Source organism: Entelurus aequoreus, linkage group LG27 (genome assembly GCF_033978785.1).
Source record: "Entelurus aequoreus isolate RoL-2023_Sb linkage group LG27, RoL_Eaeq_v1.1, whole genome shotgun sequence".
NCBI lineage: Eukaryota > Metazoa > Chordata > Actinopteri > Syngnathiformes > Syngnathidae > Entelurus > Entelurus aequoreus.
This window is the reverse complement of record NC_084757.1, coordinates 39,471,570-39,490,642: the sequence shown is the minus strand read 5'-3', so window position 1 is coordinate 39,490,642 and position 19,073 is coordinate 39,471,570. Positions and strand designations below refer to the sequence as shown.

General features: G+C 40.6%; 1 protein-coding gene across 6 annotated transcripts in view; it reads left to right on the top strand.

Moving 5' to 3' along the window:
- LOC133644556 (ecotropic viral integration site 5 protein homolog) overlaps nt 1-19,073 on the top strand; it is a 72,007-nt gene that overhangs the window by 5,230 nt on the left and 47,704 nt on the right. For 5 of the 6 annotated variants that reach the window (XM_062039131.1, XM_062039129.1, XM_062039127.1 and 2 more), the window contains 2 exons: nt 1,915-2,108; nt 13,358-13,547. In XM_062039131.1, the coding sequence (XP_061895115.1) occupies nt 1,984-2,108; nt 13,358-13,547 (315 nt within the window). In that variant the 5' untranslated portion in view covers nt 1,915-1,983. Of the gene's footprint in view, nt 1-1,914; nt 2,109-8,283; nt 8,512-13,357; nt 13,548-19,073 lie in introns of those variants that run through there. The other variant, XM_062039130.1, reaches the window with a different exon arrangement.

The window sequence follows — 19,073 nt, the reverse complement described above, 5'->3', positions numbered from 1 at the left end:
TGTATAGTTGCAAGTCCCAGACATTAGACGGCAGTAGTGTATAGTTGCAAGTCCCAGACATTAGACGGCAGTAGTGTATAGTTGCAAGTCCCAGACATTGGACGGCAGTAGTGTATAGTTGCAAGTCCCAGACATTAGACGGCAGTAGTGTATAGTTGCAAGTCCCAGACATTGGACGGCAGTAGTGTATAGTTGCAAGTCCCAGACATTAGACGTCAGTAGTGTATAGTTGCAAGTCCCAGACATTAGACGGCAGTAGTGTATAGTTGCAAGTCCCAGACATTAGACGGCAGTAGTGTATAGTTGCAAGTCCCAGACATTAGACGGCAGTAGTGTATAGTTGATGGTGTGTTGGCTAGTCACTTCAGTCTTTGCTGTCTTGGCCTTTGTTGCGCCCCCAAAAGTGTTAAAACTGTAAGTATCGCACTTATTACGCTTTTTAGTTTTAACGTGCATCTTTCATTAACAAATTTAGATGTGTTGAAAATCACAAATGCTAATCAATAGCATGTAAATAGCAAAGCCAATGTATATTAGCATAAAGCTAGCACATATTTTTTTTAAATGGAGCCTTACTTTGCTTACGTTGGAGCGTTGTTTGAGTCCATTTCCTTGTTGGCATTGCAACATTACCCAAAGGTAGTTTGGCTGCGTCTGCTCTCAGTGCTGCTGGAGTAATCGGCAGGTGCCAAAGTGAGGCACCGTAACATGGCACCTTGGATTGTACGTGAATCAGTGACCAGGGATTGGGTCGGTACCAAAAAAGTACCCGATTCAGTGCCCATCTTGAATATTGTGTAGACCATTTGGCCCAAAACTACTGGGACATGACTTTTGAGCAGGACTGAGGGAAACAGAGAAGATGCAACCTTGTGATTATGGACTAAACTGCTGGCCACATGGATAGAAGGTAGCACACATTCCTTCTTACTAATATGCAGCCAGTCCAAAGGCTTTCAGTAACCTCTGCTAAACATTTGAAGCAAACCTTTCTGGCTCATCAAGCATTCACGCTGCGTCCCTAGTCATTGTCCCAAGTCATTGTCAAGTCAAGTCATTGCCAAGTCAAGTCATTGTCCCAAGTCATTGCCAAGTCAAGTCATTGTCAAGTCAAGTCATTGTCCCAAGTCATTGCCAAGTCAAGTCATTGTCAAGTCATTGTCAAGTCAAGTCATTGTCAAGTCATTGTCAAGTCATTGTCAAGTGAAGTCATTGTCAAGTGAAGTCATTGTCAAGTCATTGTCAAGTGAAGTCATTGTCAAGTCAAGTCATTGTCCCAAGTCATTGTCAAGTCATTGTCAAGTCATTGTCAAGTCATTGTCAAGTGAAGTCATTGTCAAGTGAAGTCATTGTCAAGTCATTGTCAAGTGAAGTCATTGTCAAGTCAAGTCATTGTCAAGTCAAGTCATTGTCCCAAGTCATTGTCAAGTGAAGTCATTGTCAAGTGAAGTCATTGTCAAGTGAAGTCATTGTCAAGTGAAGTCATTGTCAAGTGAAGTCATTGTCAAGTCATTGTCAAGTCATTGTCAAGTCATTGTCAAGTCATTGTCAAGTCATTGTCAAGTGAAGTCATTGTCAAGTGAAGTCATTGTCAAGTCATTGTCAAGTCATTGTCAAGTCATTGTCCCAAGTCATTGTCAAGTGAAGTCATTGTCCCAAGTCGCTCATCAAGCATGCACGCCGCGTCCCAAGTCCTCCGGGAGCCCACAAAGCCCCCGGGATTTATGGGGAAGCCTCAGGAGAAGGAATGACTGCTGGTGGGCGGGGCCCACTTCAAGGGAAGAAATGTGCACTTTGACCCCATCTGCCAGTCCCATTAGCATATGTCCTCTGCCAAGGTTGACAGGTGACGTGGGGAAGCAGGTACTTTGCCATGGAAACGCTGACTGCTCTTCATGTTCTCTGGCCCCGCAGGTGGCGACAGACAAGGTTGCAGGTAAGCTGAGTTCAACTCTCTCATGGGTGAAGAACTCGGTGTCTCAGATGGCTAGCCAGGTGGCCACGCCCACCACCTTGCCGACCTCCACGTCTCTGTCCTCGCCGTCCTCGCCGCCGCTGCTCAGCCCGGATGACGAGCAGCTGCTCGCCAAGCTGGAGGAGCAGAACAGGTAGATGAATGATTAGTACTCATTTAGCTGCAACATCATTTCTAGTCTCAAAACTGTTGTAAAGTTGATTTACTGAAAGTAATCAGATACTATCTGCACTCCTGTTACTGTCATACTTTACATTCATTTTCAGCTACACTACATATTTGGGTATCCATCTAATAGCAAGTAGTTGCCATACCGATGCTAATACTTCAAATTGTCAATATTATTGATGATTAGCCTATTATGTGGACTACAGAGCGCACCGGTTTATAAGCCACACCCACTACATTTATAAATGAATATATTGGCTGCAGCAGACTATAAGCCACAGATATATACATTGTCAATTGAGTTAATTACACAGTAAGATTTTCTAAATGTTTATTTACATACCTTAATTGTTTCCAAATGATGCCTGTAACACGGCAGTAAAACGGCTGATCAAATAAAACAGAAGTCATGGTCATGGACCCACTAGCTGCACAAGCTCAATAACTCCACGCTGACGTTTTGGTGAATTTACTGAGGAATTTGTGAAACTGAAACAATACAAAAAGAATGCCGTTGTAATTTAACAATACTAAAACAGACGCTTGTTAGCTTATGCTAACGACGCTAGCTAGATTACATTACGGTAGCACGTACAAATATGCATGGAAACACTCCTACAGACATCACACATGGGACTGTTTAGTAATTAAGAATTCATCCATCCATTTTCTACCGCTTGTCCCTTTCGGGGTCGCGGGGGGTGCTGGAGCCTATGTCAGCTGCATTCGGGCGGAAGGCGGGGTACACCCTGGACAAGTCGCCACCTCATCACAGGGCCAACACAGATAGACAGACAACATTCACACTCACATTCACACACTAGGGACCATTTAGTGTTGCCAATCAACCTATCCCCAGGTGCATGTCTTTGGAGGTGGGAGGGGCCTATCCCCAGGTGCATGTCTTTGGAGGTGGGAGGGGCCTATCCCCAGGTGCATGTCTTTGGAGGTGGGAGGGTCCTATCCCCAGGTGCATGTCTTTGGAGGTGGGAGGGGCCTATCCCCAGGTGCATGTCTTTGGAGGTAGGAGGGGCCTATCCCCAGGTTCATGTCTTTGGAGGTGGGAGGGGCCTATCCCCAGGTGCATGTCTTTGGAGGTGGGAGGGGCCTATCCCCAGGTTCATGTCTTTGGAGGTGGGAGGGGCCTATCCCCAGGTGCATGTCTTTGGAGGTGGGAGGGGCCTATCCCCAGGTTCATGTCTTTGGAGGTGGGAGGGGCCTATCCCCAGGTGCATGTCTTTGGAGGTGGGAGGGGCCTATCCCCAGGTTCATGTCTTTGGAGGTGGGAGGGGCCTATCCCCAGGTGCATGTCTTTGGAGGTGGGAGGGGCCTATCCCCAGGTGCATGTCTTTGGAGGTGGGAGGAAGCCGGAGTAGAACCCACGCAGTTACGGGGAGAACATGCAAACTCCACACAGGATTGAACTCAGGACTACTCAGGACCTTCGTATTGTGAGGCACATGCACTAACCCCTGTGCCACCGTGTTGCCGTAATTAAGAATTGTTTTAATTATATTGTAAAACTTACAAACGTTGCTTGAACTACAAACCCCGTTTCCATATGAGTTGGGAAATGGTGTTAGATGTAAATATAAACGGAATACAATGATTTGCAAATCATTTTCAAGCCATATTCAGTTGAATATGCTACAAAGACAACATATTTCATGTTCAAACTCATAAACTTTTTTTTTTGTGCAAATAATCATTAAGTTTAGAATTTGATGGCAGCAACACGTGACAAAGAAGTTGTGAAAGGTGGCAATAAATACTGATAAAGTTGAGGAATGCTCATCAAACACTTATTTGGAACATCCCACAGGTGTGCAGGCTAATTGGGAACAGGTGGGTGCCATGATTGGCTATAAAAGTAGATTCCATGAAATGCTCAGTCATTCACAAACAAGGATGGGGCGAGGGTCACCACTTTGTCAACAAATGCCTGAGCAAATTGTTGAACAGTTTAAGAACAACCTTTCTCAAGCAGCTATTGCAAGGAATTTAGGGATTTCACCATCTACGCTCCGTAATATCATCAAAGAAAATGTGGAGAAATCACTGCAGGTAAGCAGCTAAGCCCGTGACCTTCCATCCCTCAGGCTGTACTGCATCAACAAGCCACATCAGTGTGTAAAGGATATCACCACATGGGCTCAGGAACACTTCAGAAACCCACTGTCAGTAACTACAGTTGGTCGCTACATCTGTAAGTGCAAGTTAAAACTCTCCTGTGCAAGGCCAAAACCGTTTATCAACAACACCCAGAAATGCCGTCGGCTTTGCTGGGCCTGAGCTCATCTAAGATGGACTGATACAAAGTGGAAAAGTGTTCTGTGGTCTGACGAGTCCACATTTTTGGAAACTGTGGACGTTGTGTCCTCCGGACCAAAGAGGAAAAGAACCATCTGGATTGTTCTAGGCGCAAAGTGTAAAAGGCAGCATGTGTGATGGTATGGGGGTGTATTAGTGGCCAAGACATGGGTAACTTACACATCTGTGAAGGCACCATTAATTCTGAAAGGTACATACAGCTTTTGGAGCAACATATGTTGTTACCATGGACGCCCCTGCTTGTTTTTTGTTTTTTTTAAAAACTATTTTCAATTATGGCTGTCCGCTACGAAAAATCCATAAATTAGGTGCACCATTTTCTAATCCGCGGGGTTGAAAGCGTAGTAAAAAAGTAGCGGCTTATAGTCCAGAATTTACGTAAATGTTATAAATAGGTTGCTATCATTGGTATTTTTATGACCTATGCAAAATAAGGAGCAAGAGAAAAATATATAAAATGTAAAGATTGTATTTGATGAAAAAACAGCAACATAAGTGAGTTTCTCAGTTGAATAAACACTCGCTGAGGGTTTGTTTGTGCCGTCGGAACCTCACAGAGTTAACTTCTCCTAGTCGGGATGGGCAATCAGAACCTCACAGAGTTAACTTCTCCTAGTCAGGATGGGCAATCAGAACCTCACCGAGTTAACTTCTCCTAGTCGGGATGGGCAATCAGAACCTCACCGAGTTAACTTCTCCTAGTCGGGATGGGCAATCAGAACCTCACCGAGTTAACTTCTCCTAGTCGGGATGGGCAATCAGAACCTCACCGAGTTAACTTCTCCTAGTCGGGATGGGCAATCAGAACCTCACCGAGTTAACTTCTCCTAGTCGGGATGGGCAATCAGAACCTCACCGAGTTAACTTCTCCTAGTCAGGATGGGCAATCAGAACCTCACCGAGTTAACTTCTCCCAGTCAGGATGTGCAATCAGAACCTCACCGAGTTAACTTCTCCCAGTCGGGATGTGCAATCAGAACCTCACCGAGTTAACTTCTCCCAATTGGGATGTGCATTCAGAACCTCACAGAGTTAACTTCTCCTAGTCAGGATGGGCAATCAGAACCTCACCGAGTTAACTTCTCCCAGTCGGGATGTGCAATCAGAACCTCACCGAGTTAACTTCTCCCAGTCGGGATGTGCAATCAGAACCTCACCGAGTTAACTTCTCCCAGTCGGGATGTGCAATCAGAACCTCACCGAGTTAACTTCTCCCAATTGGGATGTGCATTCAGAACCTCACCGAGTTAACTTCTCCCAGTCGGGATGTGCAATCAGAACCTCACCGAGTTAACTTCTCCCAGTCGGGATGTGCAATCAGAACCTCACCGAGTTAACTTCTCCCAATTGGGATGTGCAATCAAAACCTCACCGAGTTAACTTATCCTAGTCGGGATGGGCTATCAGAACCTCACTGAGTCAACTTCTCCCAGTCGGAATGTGCAATCAGAACCTCACCGAGTCAACTTCTCCCAGTCGGGATTGGCAATCAGAACCTCGCAGAGTCAAAACGATTCAACTTCTCCCAGTCAGGATTTGTAGTCAGAACCTCACCGAGTCAAAGCAAGTAAACTTCTCCCAGACAGGATGTGCAATCAGAACCTCACCGAGTTAACTTCTCCCAGTCGGGATGTGCAATCAGAACCTCACCGAGTTAACTTCTCCCAGACAGGATGTGCAATCAGAACCTCACCGAGTTAACTTCTCCCAGTCGGGATGTGCAATCAGAACCTCACCGAGTTAACTTCTCCCAGACAGGATGTGCAATCAGAACCTCACCGAGTTAAGTTCTCCCAGTCGGGATGTGCAATCAGAACCTCACAGAGTCAAAGCGAGTCAACTTCTCCCAGTCGGGATGTACAGTCAAGGAAATATTTCCTCCCAGCTTCAAGTTGAAATTGACAAGCTCAGTGGAACAAAATCAATCAAGTCCAGTCCAGTGGCTCATAAAATCTGCTCAAACACACACACTACTAATACTAATACTACTAACACACTACTATTAATAATACACATACACTACTAATACTAATACACATTCACTACTAATACTAATACTACTAACACACTACTATTAATAATACACATACACTACTAATACTAATACTACTAACACACTACTATTAATAATACACATACACTACTAATAATAATACACATTCACTACTAATACTAATACACTACTAATACTAATATTGATAGATACACAACATCACACACACACTACTACTACTACTACTATTACTATTACTACTAATCCACATACACCAAGTCATGTCCACAGTGACTAGATACACAACATCACACACACACTACTACTACTACTACTACTACTACTACTACTACTAATCCACATACACCAAGTCATGTCCACACTGACTAGATACACAACATCACACACACTACTACTACTACTACTACTATTACTGCTAATCCACATACACCAAGTCATGTCCACAGTGACTAGATACACAACATCACACACACACTACTACTACTACTACTATTACTACTAATCCACATACACCAAGTCATGTCCACACTGACTAGATACACAACATCACACACACACTACTACTACTACTACTATTACTACTAATCCACATACACCAAGTCATGTCCACACTGACTAGATACACAACATCACACACACTACTACTACTACTACTACTATTACTACTAATCCACATACACCAAGTCATGTCCACACTGACTAGATACACAACATCACACACACACTACTACTACTACTACTACTATTACTACTAATCCACATACACCAAGTCATGTCCACACTGACTAGATACACAACATCACACACACTACTACTACTACTACTACTATTACTACTAATCCACATACACCAAGTCATGTCCACACTGACTAGATACACAACATCACACACACACTACTACTACTACTACTATTACTACTAATCCACACACACCAAGTCATGTCCACACTGACTAGATACACAACATCACACACACTACTACTACTACTACTATTACTACTAATCCACATACACCAAGTCATGTCCACACTGACTAGATACACAACATCACACACACTACTACTACTACTACTACTATTACTACTAATCCACATACACCAAGTCATGTCCACACTGACTAGATACACAACATCACACACACACTACTACTACTACTACTATTACTACTAATCCACATACACCAAGTCATGTCCACACTGACTAGATACACAACATCACACACACTACTACTACTACTACTACTATTACTGCTAATCCACATACACCAAGTCATGTCCACACTGACTAGATACACAACATCACACACACACTACTACTACTACTACTATTACTACTAATCCACATACACCAAGTCATGTCCACACTGACTAGATACACAACATCACACACACTACTACTACTACTACTACTATTACTGCTAATCCACATACACCAAGTCATGTCCACACTGACTAGATACACAACATCACACACACACTACTACTACTACTACTACTATTACTACTAATCCACATACACCAAGTCATGTCCACACTGACTAGATACACAACATCACACACACACTACTACTACTACTACTATTACTACTAATCCACATACACTAAGTCATGTCCACACTGACTAGACTCCCATGTAGACAAGAGAAGTGTTGGTGTGAACTTTGACCCCCAGCATGTAGCTGGGTCCTTAACAACATGGCTGTGTGCTCGGCCAATCATGGCTCTTTGTGTTGCAAAGAGTTGAACAGGCCTTTGGACCTGCACTGGCAGACACACACACATTAGGACCTGCACTGGCAGACACACACACATGAGGACCTGCACTGGCAGTCACACACACATGAGGACCTGCACTGGCAGACACACACACATGAGGACCTTGTTTTTGGAGCGTCTGGAAGCACCAGGAGGAGAAGATCATGAACTGGTCCTGGTGCGGCCTTCATTGTGGACTTGGTGTTGACACAGAGAAGTTGAGATGATTGCAAGATGCTGCCGTTGTGGCTGAGAAACCAGCTAGTCTTGTAAGTGAGAAGCTCCCTCTCCTTCCAAATTCGGCTGTAACCGTAGTCCACTATTGGACCTCTGCCATTTTCCAAGATCAGGACTGCAGGTCAAAGGTCAGCAGATGTTTTGGGAGCGTTGTGTGCCTGCATGGAGTAAAGCAGTCAAGTTCCAGGAGCACCTGGGAAGATATTGCTATCTGATTCTATCCAATAGGAGCAGTCTTGACTTGTGCAATGCTAAACATCTAAATGTAAACACACACACTCTTCCATTTGACTGAAGGCCAACAAGCCAAAAGCAGCTACACAACAGCTAAGCACACAGTAGCAAACAAGCTAGATGTATGTGATAAGGCCTCGTTTCCACTGCACACCAAATCTGATGTATTGTTTGCCCTCAAGTGTCACACATCTGACTGTCTACACGCTCCAAAGTGCTTCTAAGACCACATTTACACTGCAGGCCCCAGTCAGAGTTTTTTTACACGTGCTATTTTACAGCTGACTGTTTACACGGCAAGTACAATGTGTTTTGTATCCAGTGTAAACGCGCACAGGCCCTTATGTGGCCCCTATGTGGCCTCCACGTCACTTGCATGCACACTCCGATAAAGTGAAAACAAAGGAAGTTGACCGGGAGGAAGTCGCTTCTACGACAAAATAAAATAAATGTCGCAACACTTTAATATGAGTGTTTTTAGGTAAAGTAATATAATGTATGAATGGATGTATATAGTTAGTAGGGTTGTAATCTTGTAATGGCTGTTTAGTAGAGGAGACACGGACATCAGATTTGTTTTGACAAATGTGCTACAGTGTCGATTCCTGTCTTTCAACATTCGCTATTTCTTCAGAATCAAAAATATATATTCATATATTACATATAGCTATTATTTGTACACTATTGACAAGTGATGCACTGAAAATGTGCTGGTCTTAAATAGACTTTGCCGTTGTAATGAAACATCCACTTCCACTGGCGACTACCTCCTTCCCCAAGTGACTTAGTCACATTCAGGTCGCATTGCGTTAAGACTGAAGTCGCATTTGAAAAGATCAGATGTAGTCTGAATCTGATGTCAAAAGATCAGTTTTGAAGCACTGTGGAGGGTTTAGACTGCCAAAAAAAATCTAATCTGTGTCACTTGAGGGCAATACAAAATCAGATTTGGTGTGCAGTGTAAACGGGGCCAAATCTGATCATTTCGCATCAGTTTCAGGCCACATTAGGAGGTAGCTTGATTACAGTACGATAGCACGTACAAATATGCATGAAAACAGTCTATAGACATCACACATGGGACGGTTTAGTAAGTATAAATAGTTTTAGATATATTGTAAAACTTACAAACGTTGCTTGGAGTGATGAATGGCAAATCCCTACGAGCAGAAACGCTATGGACGGTTTTATATCCGGTTTAAGGCATTAAAACAGGAAGTACATTTTCAACCCGCAACCATTTTAGCTAATGCTCACGACACTAGCTTGATTACATTACTATAGCACGTACAAATATGCATGAAAACACTCCTACAGACATCACACATGGGACACTTTAGTAAGTAAGGATTGTTTTAGTTATATTGTAAACTTACAAACGTTGCTAGGAGTGATGAATGAAGAATCCATTCTGGTAGAGACGCTGTGGACGGCTAGAAGACTAGAAACTAAATGTAAGGACACTGCAGCACCTGCAGTGAGCGAACTAGTCCAAAAGATGGCGTCATAGCACAACAAATACACACCGTTTCAGTGTTTCTGCTTGTGTTGAATGAAAACTACTGAACACAAAATGTTATGGCCGTCGGCCAAGAAAGATCCATAAATGAGCCCCACTGTTTTATAAGCCCTAGGGTTCTAAGCGTAAGAAAAAAGTAGCATCTTATGAATTGGAATTTACATTCCATGCTACAAATAGTAGAAGTATGTATGATATCGTATTGGATCGACATTGGTATCGGCCTATACCCAAAGCTCCAATATTGGAAGTGAAATAGTTGTATTGGGAAAGCCTTAAAATGACTGTTTTAGAGGGTATATCATTTGCCTAGTTATAGCTTCTTACCATATTTGACATTCAGTTGTACACAATAAGAACTACTCACAACAATACAGTCTTGTTTTTACATAATATGCAGTTACACATCACGTCTTCTGCTGGAAGATGTTATGTGAATAGACAGCTCTGTACTCTATGTAGCAAATACATGAGTTAGCAGCACAACTAACTCTGTAGTGTATGTAGTAAATACATGTTAGCAGCACAACTAACTCTGTACTGTATGTAGTAAATACATGTTAGCAGCACAACTAACTCTGTACTGTATGTAGTAAATACATGAGTTAGCAGCACAACTAACTCTGTAGTGTATGTAGTAAATACATGTTAGCAGCACAACTAACTCTGTACTGTATGTAGCAAATACATGTTAGCAGCACAACTAACTCTGTACTGTATGTAGTAAATACATGAGTTAGCAGCACAACTAACTCTAGTGTATGTAGTAAATACATGAGTTAGCAGCACAACTAACTCTGTAGTAAATACATGAGTTAGCAGCACAACTAACTCTGTAGTGTATGTAGTAAATACATGAGTTAGCAGCACAACTAACTCTGTAGTAAATACATGAGTTAGCAGCACAACTAACTGTGTAGTGTATGTAGTAAATACATGAGTTAGCAGCACAACTAACTCTGTAGTGTATGTAGTAAATACATGAGTTAGCAGCACAACTAACTGTGTAGTAAATACATGAGTTAGCAGCACAACTAACTCTGTACTGTATGTAGTAAATACATGAGTTAGCAGCACAACTAACTCTGTACTGTATGTAGTAAATACACGAGTTAGCAGCACAACTAACTCTGTAGTAAATACATGAGTTAGCAGCACAACTAACTCTGTAGTAAATACATGAGTTAGCAGCACAACTAACTCTGTAGTAAATACATGAGTTAGCAGCACAACTAACTCTGTAGTAAATACATGAGTTAGCAGCACAACTAACTCTGTAGTGTATGTAGTAAATACATGAGTTAGCAGCACAACTAACTCTGTAGTAAATACATGAGTTAGCAGCACAACTAACTCTGTAGTAAATACATGAGTTAGCAGCACAACTAACTGTGTACTGTATGTAGTAAATACATGAGTTAGCAGCACAACTAACTCTAGTGTATGTAGTAAATACATGAGTTAGCAGCACAACTAACTCTGTAGTAAATACATGAGTTAGCAGCACAACTAACTCTGTAGTGTATGTAGTAAATACATGAGTTAGCAGCACAACTAACTCTGTAGTAAATACATGAGTTAGCAGCACAACTAACTGTGTAGTAAATACATGAGTTAGCAGCACAACTAACTGTGTAGTAAATACATGAGTTAGCAGCACAACTAACTGTGTAGTAATTACATGAGTTAGCAGCACAACTAACTGTGTAGTAAATACATGAGTTAGCAGCACAACTAACTGTGTAGTAAATACATGAGTTAGCAGCACAAGTAACTCTGTAGTAAATACATGAGTTAGTAGCACAACTAACTGTGTAGTAAATACATGAGTTAGTAGCACAACTAACTGTGTAGTAAATACATGAGTTAGCAGCACAACTAACTGTGTAGTAAATACATGAGTTAGCAGCACAACTAACTGTGTAGTAAATACATGAGTTAGCAGCACAAGTAACTCTGTAGTAAATACATGAGTTAGTAGCACAACTAACTGTGTAGTAAATACATGAGTTAGTAGCACAACTAACTGTGTAGTAAATACATGAGTTAGCAGCACAACTAACTGTGTAGTAAATACATGAGTTAGCAGCACAACTAACTGTGTAGTAAATACATGAGTTAGCAGCACAACTAACTGTGTAGTAATTACATGAGTTAGCAGCACAACTAACTGTGTAGTAAATACATGAGTTAGCAGCACAACTAACTGTGTAGTAAATACATGAGTTAGCAGCACAAGTAACTCTGTAGTAAATACATGAGTTAGTAGCACAACTAACTGTGTAGTAAATACATGAGTTAGTAGCACAACTAACTGTGTAGTAAATACATGAGTTAGCAGCACAACTAACTGTGTAGTAAATACATGAGTTAGCAGCACAAGTAACTCTGTAGTAAATACATGAGTTAGTAGCACAACTAACTGTGTAGTAAATACATGAGTTAGTAGCACAACTAACTGTGTAGTAAATACATGAGTTAGCAGCACAACTAACTGTGTAGTAATTACATGAGTTAGCAGCACAACTAACTGTGTAGTAAATACATGAGTTAGTAGCACAACTAACTGTGTAGTAAATACATGAGTTAGCAGCACAACTAACTGTGTAGTAAATACATGAGTTAGTAGCACAACTAACTGTGTAGTAAATACATGAGTTAGCAGCACAACTAACTGTGTAGTAATTACATGAGTTAGCAGCACAACTAACTGTGTAGTAAATACATGAGTTAGCAGCACAACTAACTGTGTAGTAAATACATGAGTTAGCAGCACAAGTAACTGTGTAGTAAATACATGAGTTAGCAGCACAACTAACTCTGTAGTAAATACATGAGTTAGCAGCACAACTAACTGTGTAGTAAATACATGAGTTAGCAGCACAACTAACTGTGTAGTAAATACATGAGTTAGCAGCACAACTAACTCTGTAGTAAATACATGAGTTAGCAGCACAACTAACTGTGTAGTAAATACATGAGTTAGTAGCACAACTAACTGTGTAGTAAATACATGAGTTAGCAGCACAACTAACTGTGTAGTAAATACATGAGTTAGCAGCACAACTAACTGTGTAGTAAATACATGAGTTAGCAGCACAACTAACTCAGGAGAGTGTCTGCAGGCTGCTGGCGACGGACAGCAAGTCACTGCGCTCCATGAATGGTTCCAGGAGAAACAGCGGCTCCTCGCTGGTGTCCAGCTCCTCGGCCTCGTCCAACCTGTCACACCTGGAGGAGGACACCTGGATGATGTGGGGGAGGGTCGTTAACGAGTGGGAGGACATGCGCAAGAAGAAGGAGAAGCAGCTCAAGGTGAGGACAAACTCAGCAATAAGATTGACTTGACACACACTCAAAGTGTGTATTTGTACCCCAGCTGAGTCTGTCACCTGTTACCTGTCACCTGTTACCTGTCACCTGTCACCTGTTACCTGTCACCTGTCACCTGTCACCTGTCACCTGTCACCTGTCACCTGTCCTTCAACCTGTTATTCTAACTAGCCACAGCTAAAGCTACTTTTAGCTCACATGTGCAGACACAGAATTAGCAGCAACTTCTTAAAGATCAGATACACTTTGACCATAGAGATGGACACCATATGATATCAGCCTTTGTTTACATCTGCAGATACACTTTGACCATAGAGATGGACACTATATGATATCAGCCTTTGTTTACATCTGCAGATACACTTTGACCATAGAGATGGACACTACATGATATCAGCCTTTGTTTACATCTGCAGATACAGTTTGACTATAGAGATGGACCATTATTTGACATACACTATATGATATCAGCCTTTTCTTACATCTACAGATACAGTTGGACCATAGAGATGGACCATGATTTGGCATTTTGACATACACTATATAGTATCAGCTTTTTTTTGTACATCTGTATTTTTTTCATATTGACTACATCAGCAGATACAATACATACACATCTGATACCAGTATTTAGTGTAGTAGATAGTAGTGCAATACTTTTTGAAATAAAGGGGACCACAAAAAATGTCATTATTGGCTTTATTTGAACAGAAAAGCTTATGATACATGAAACATATGTTTATTATTGTAATCGAAAAACATTTTTGGCCTTAGATTAAATGTTGAACATACTAGACAACTTGTCTTTTAGTAGTAAGTAAACAAACAAAGACTCCTAATTAGTCGTATGCAGTAACATATTGTGTCATTTATACACCTATTATTTTGTACACATTATGAGGGACAAACTGTAAAAAATTATTATTTATCCATTTGTTCATTTACTGTTAATATCTGCTTATTTTCTGTTTGAACATGTTCTATCTACACTTCTGTTCAAATGTAATAATCACTTATTCTTCTCTTCTTTGATACTTGACATTAGTTTTGGATGATACCACACATTTAGATATCAAATCCGATACCAAGTAGTTACAGGATCATACATTGGTTATATTCAAAGTCCTCATGTGTCCAGGGATGTGTCATTGTAGTATCAACTAGATACGCTCTTGTACGCGGTATCGTTACAATCAATATCTGTGTAGACCCACCCTTTTGTTTAACTTCAGGAGCGCTGGCTTGCTATTAGCGGTTATCCTCCTACGGTGTGTAGTGAAGCATGTTTAGCTATTCCTTGTCCTCCAGTGATAATGGTACTTGTAAGAAACTTACTTTATTTGTCGCCATGGAGGCCAGGATTAGTGATTCAAAAGTAGCTAAAACACTGTGGATGGATGTTTTAAAGCAGCTCTTCCTGAGGGTGTTTCAGTGTTAGAACTTCAACTTTTCTGTCTACACATGGGGAGCCAAACTCATTTTAGCTGAGGGGCCACTTGAAGGAAAACCTTTGCTCACGCAAGCCGGACTGGTACAATCATGGCATAATAATGAAAAAATAAAGACAACTTCAATTGTTTTACTTTGACCAAAAATAGAAGCACTTTCTGAAAATGTACACATTACAAATAAACACTTGAAGTTCATTTGAAATTCTGAGGAAAAAATGTGTGCCGTTTTAAAAATCATCATGAAGAAAACAATGAAGTTAGACTTTGTCTCAGTTTTTTTACAAAGCCATTCAACTTGAAGCACTTCCTGTTTAGCATTCTCATGATGGAAGTTGATGGGGACGGCGTGGCGAAGTTGTTAGAGTGGCTGTGCCAGCAATCGGAGTGTTGCTGGTTACTGGGGTTCAATTCCCACCTTCTACCTTCCTAGTCACGTCCGTTGTGTCCTTGGGCAAGACACTTCACCCTTTGCCTCTGATGGCTGCTGGTTAGCACCTTGCATGGCAGCTCCCGCCATCAGTGTGTGAATGTGTGTGTGAGTGGGTAAATGTGGAAATACTGTCAAAGCGCTTTGAGTACCTTGAAGGTAGAAAAGCGCTATACAAGTATAACCCATTTATCATTTATCATAAGTTCACCAATAAAATGTTTGGAAAAGCAATCAAGTGTTTCCTCAAATCACCACATTGGTGACATCCTCAACTGCCACAACACATTCATTTATTAGAATCACAATTATAATGTAAAGAATACAATGATCAAAAATGACACCATAGCCAAAATCAACATAACTTAACACTTAACCAACTTGAACATGGTAGATTTAAGCACAAAATAAAATAGAACAACAAATGTAGGAACAGACATGTTTACAATGGAGTTCAGGGTGCGCATGCTGCATTCACCCATTGCAAGCGCTGCACGGAACTCTAAATATAAAGATGACGGTAATTTTGACTTAAGACTTTGCATCTCACCGTTTTGTTAATTTATCCGTTGAATGTATCATTTAAAAAGAAAGAAGGTATAGTGCGTCGCTACAGCCGCCATCTGATTAAGTTCAAGTTAAAGTACCACTGATAGTCACACACACACTAGGTGTGGTGAAATTATTCTCTGCATTTGACCCATCACCCTTGATCACCCCCTGGGAGGTGAGGGGAGCAGTGAGCAGCAGCGGTGGCCGCGCCTGGGAATCATTTTTGGTGATTTAACCCCCAATTCCAACCCTTGATGCTGAGTGTCATGCCAGCCACAACAGGGTCACACCTGCGCTTGTTGACGTAGTGGCAGCCAATACAGACCTCATCTTTAAACACGGTCATGTGACGTGGGTCACACTTGAATTGCTATTGCGACATCCAGTGGACACATTTAGAACAGCAGTTTCTTGCATTAAAATAATGCAGCTCATTTTTATATTTAGCAAACTGATCTTGCGGGCCAAAATAATCCTGTTTGGCACCGCTGATCTACACAGTGTCTGCTTGCAAGTACTCTGTGCGTTGCCAAACATGCTCCTCTGCTCATAAAACCAGCAATGTCACAACGGCGTGCCGTCATGCCCATAAAGCACTTAATACAGCTATTGTTTAGGACACAGTATAGTATTGTTTTAAATTCATTAGTAGTGGTATATACTGTAGTACAACCCTACTAGACTATAATAACCACTGCTCATTCATTAGTAGTGGTATATAGTACAACCCTAGTAGACTATAATAACCACTGCTCATTCATTAGTAGTGGTATATAGTACAACCCTAGTAGACTATAATAACCACTGCTCATTCATTAGTAGTGGTATATAGTACAACCCTAGTAGACTATAATAACCACTGCTCATTCATTAGTAGTGGTATATAGTACAACCCTAGTAGACTATAATAACCACTGCTCATTCATTAGTAGTGGTATATAGTACAACCCTAGTAGACTATAATAACCACTGCTCATTCATTAGTAGTGGTATATAGTACAACCCTAGTAGACTATAATAACCACTGCTCATTCATTAGTAGTGGTATATAGTACAACCCTAGTAGACTATAATAACCACTGCTCATTCATTAGTAGTGGTATATACTGTAGTACAACCCTAGTAGACTATAATAACCACTGCTCATTCATTAGTAGTGGTATATAGTACAACCCTAGTAGACTATAAAAACCACTGCTCATTCATTAGTAGTGGTATATAGTACAACCCTAGTAGACTGTAATAACCACTGCTCAATCATTAGTAGTGGTATATAGTACAACCCTAGTAGACTATAATAACCACTGCTCATTCATTAGTAGTGGTATATAGTACAACCCTAGTAGACTATAATAACCACTGCTCATTCATTAGTAGTGGTATATAGTACAACCCTAGTAGACTATAATAACCACTGCTCATTCATTAGTAGTTGTATATAGTACAACCCTAGTAGACTATAATAACCACTGCTCATTCATTAGTAGTGGTATATAGTACAACCCTAGTAGACTATAATAACCACTGCTCATTCATTAGTAGTGGTATATAGTACAGCCCTAGTAGACTATAATAACCACTGCTCATTCATTAGTAGTGGTATATAGTACAACCCTAGTAGACTGTAATAACCACTGCTCATTCATTAGTAGTGGTATATAGTACAACCCTAGTAGACTGTAATAACCACTGCTCATTCATTAGTAGTGGTATATAGTACAACCCTAGTAGACTATAATAACCACTGCTCATTCATTAGTAGTGGTATATAGTACAACCCTAGTAGACTATAATAACCACTGCGCATTCATTAGTAGTGGTATATAGTACAACCCTAGTAGACTATAATAACCACTGCTCATTCATTAGTAGTGGTATATAGTACAGCCCTAGTAGACTATAATAACCACTGCTCATTCATTAGTAGTGGTATATAGTACAACCCTAGTAGACTGTAATAACCACTGCTCATTCATTAGTAGTGGTATATAGTACAACCCTAGTAGACTATAATAACCACTGCTCATTCATTAGTAGTGGTATATAGTACAACCCTAGTAGACTATAATAACCACTGCTCATTCATTAGTAGTGGTATATAGTACAACCCTAGTAGACTATAATAACCACTGCTCATTCATTAGTAGTGGTATATAGTACAACCCTAGTAGACTATAATAACCACTGCTCATTCATTAGTAGTGGTATATAGTACAACCCTAGTAGACTATAATAACCACTGCTCATTCATTAGTAGTGGTATATAGTACAACCCTAGTAGACTATAATAACCACTGCTCATTCATTAGTAGTGGTATATACTGTAGTACAACCCTAGTAGACTATAATAACCACTGCTCATTCATTAGTAGTGGTATATAGTACAACCCTAGTAGACTATAAAAACCACTGCTCATTCATTAGTAGTGGTATATAGTACAACCCTAGTAGACTGTAATAACCACTGCTCATTCATTAGTAGTGGTATATAGTACAACCCTAGTAGACTATAATAACCACTGCTCATTCATTAGTAGTGGTATATAGTACAACCCTAGTAGACTATAATAACCACTGCTCATTCATTAGTAGTGGTATATAGTACAACCCTAGTAGACTATAATAACCACTGCTCATTCATTAGTAGTTGTATATAGTACAACCCTAGTAGACTATAATAACCACTGCTCATTCATTAGTAGTGGTATATAGTACAACCCTAGTAGACTATAATAACCACTGCTCATTCATTAGTAGTGGTATATAGTACAGCCCTAGTAGACTATAATAACCACTGCTCATTCATTAGTAGTGGTATATAGTACAACCCTAGTAGACTGTAATAACCACTGCTCATTCATTAGTAGTGGTATATAGTACAACCCTAGTAGACTGTAATAACCACTGCTCATTCATTAGTAGTGGTATATAGTACAACCCTAGTAGACTATAATAACCACTGCTCATTCATTAGTAGTGGTATATAGTACAACCCTAGTAGACTATAATAACCACTGCGCATTCATTAGTAGTGGTATATAGTACAACCCTAGTAGACTATAATAACCACTGCTCATT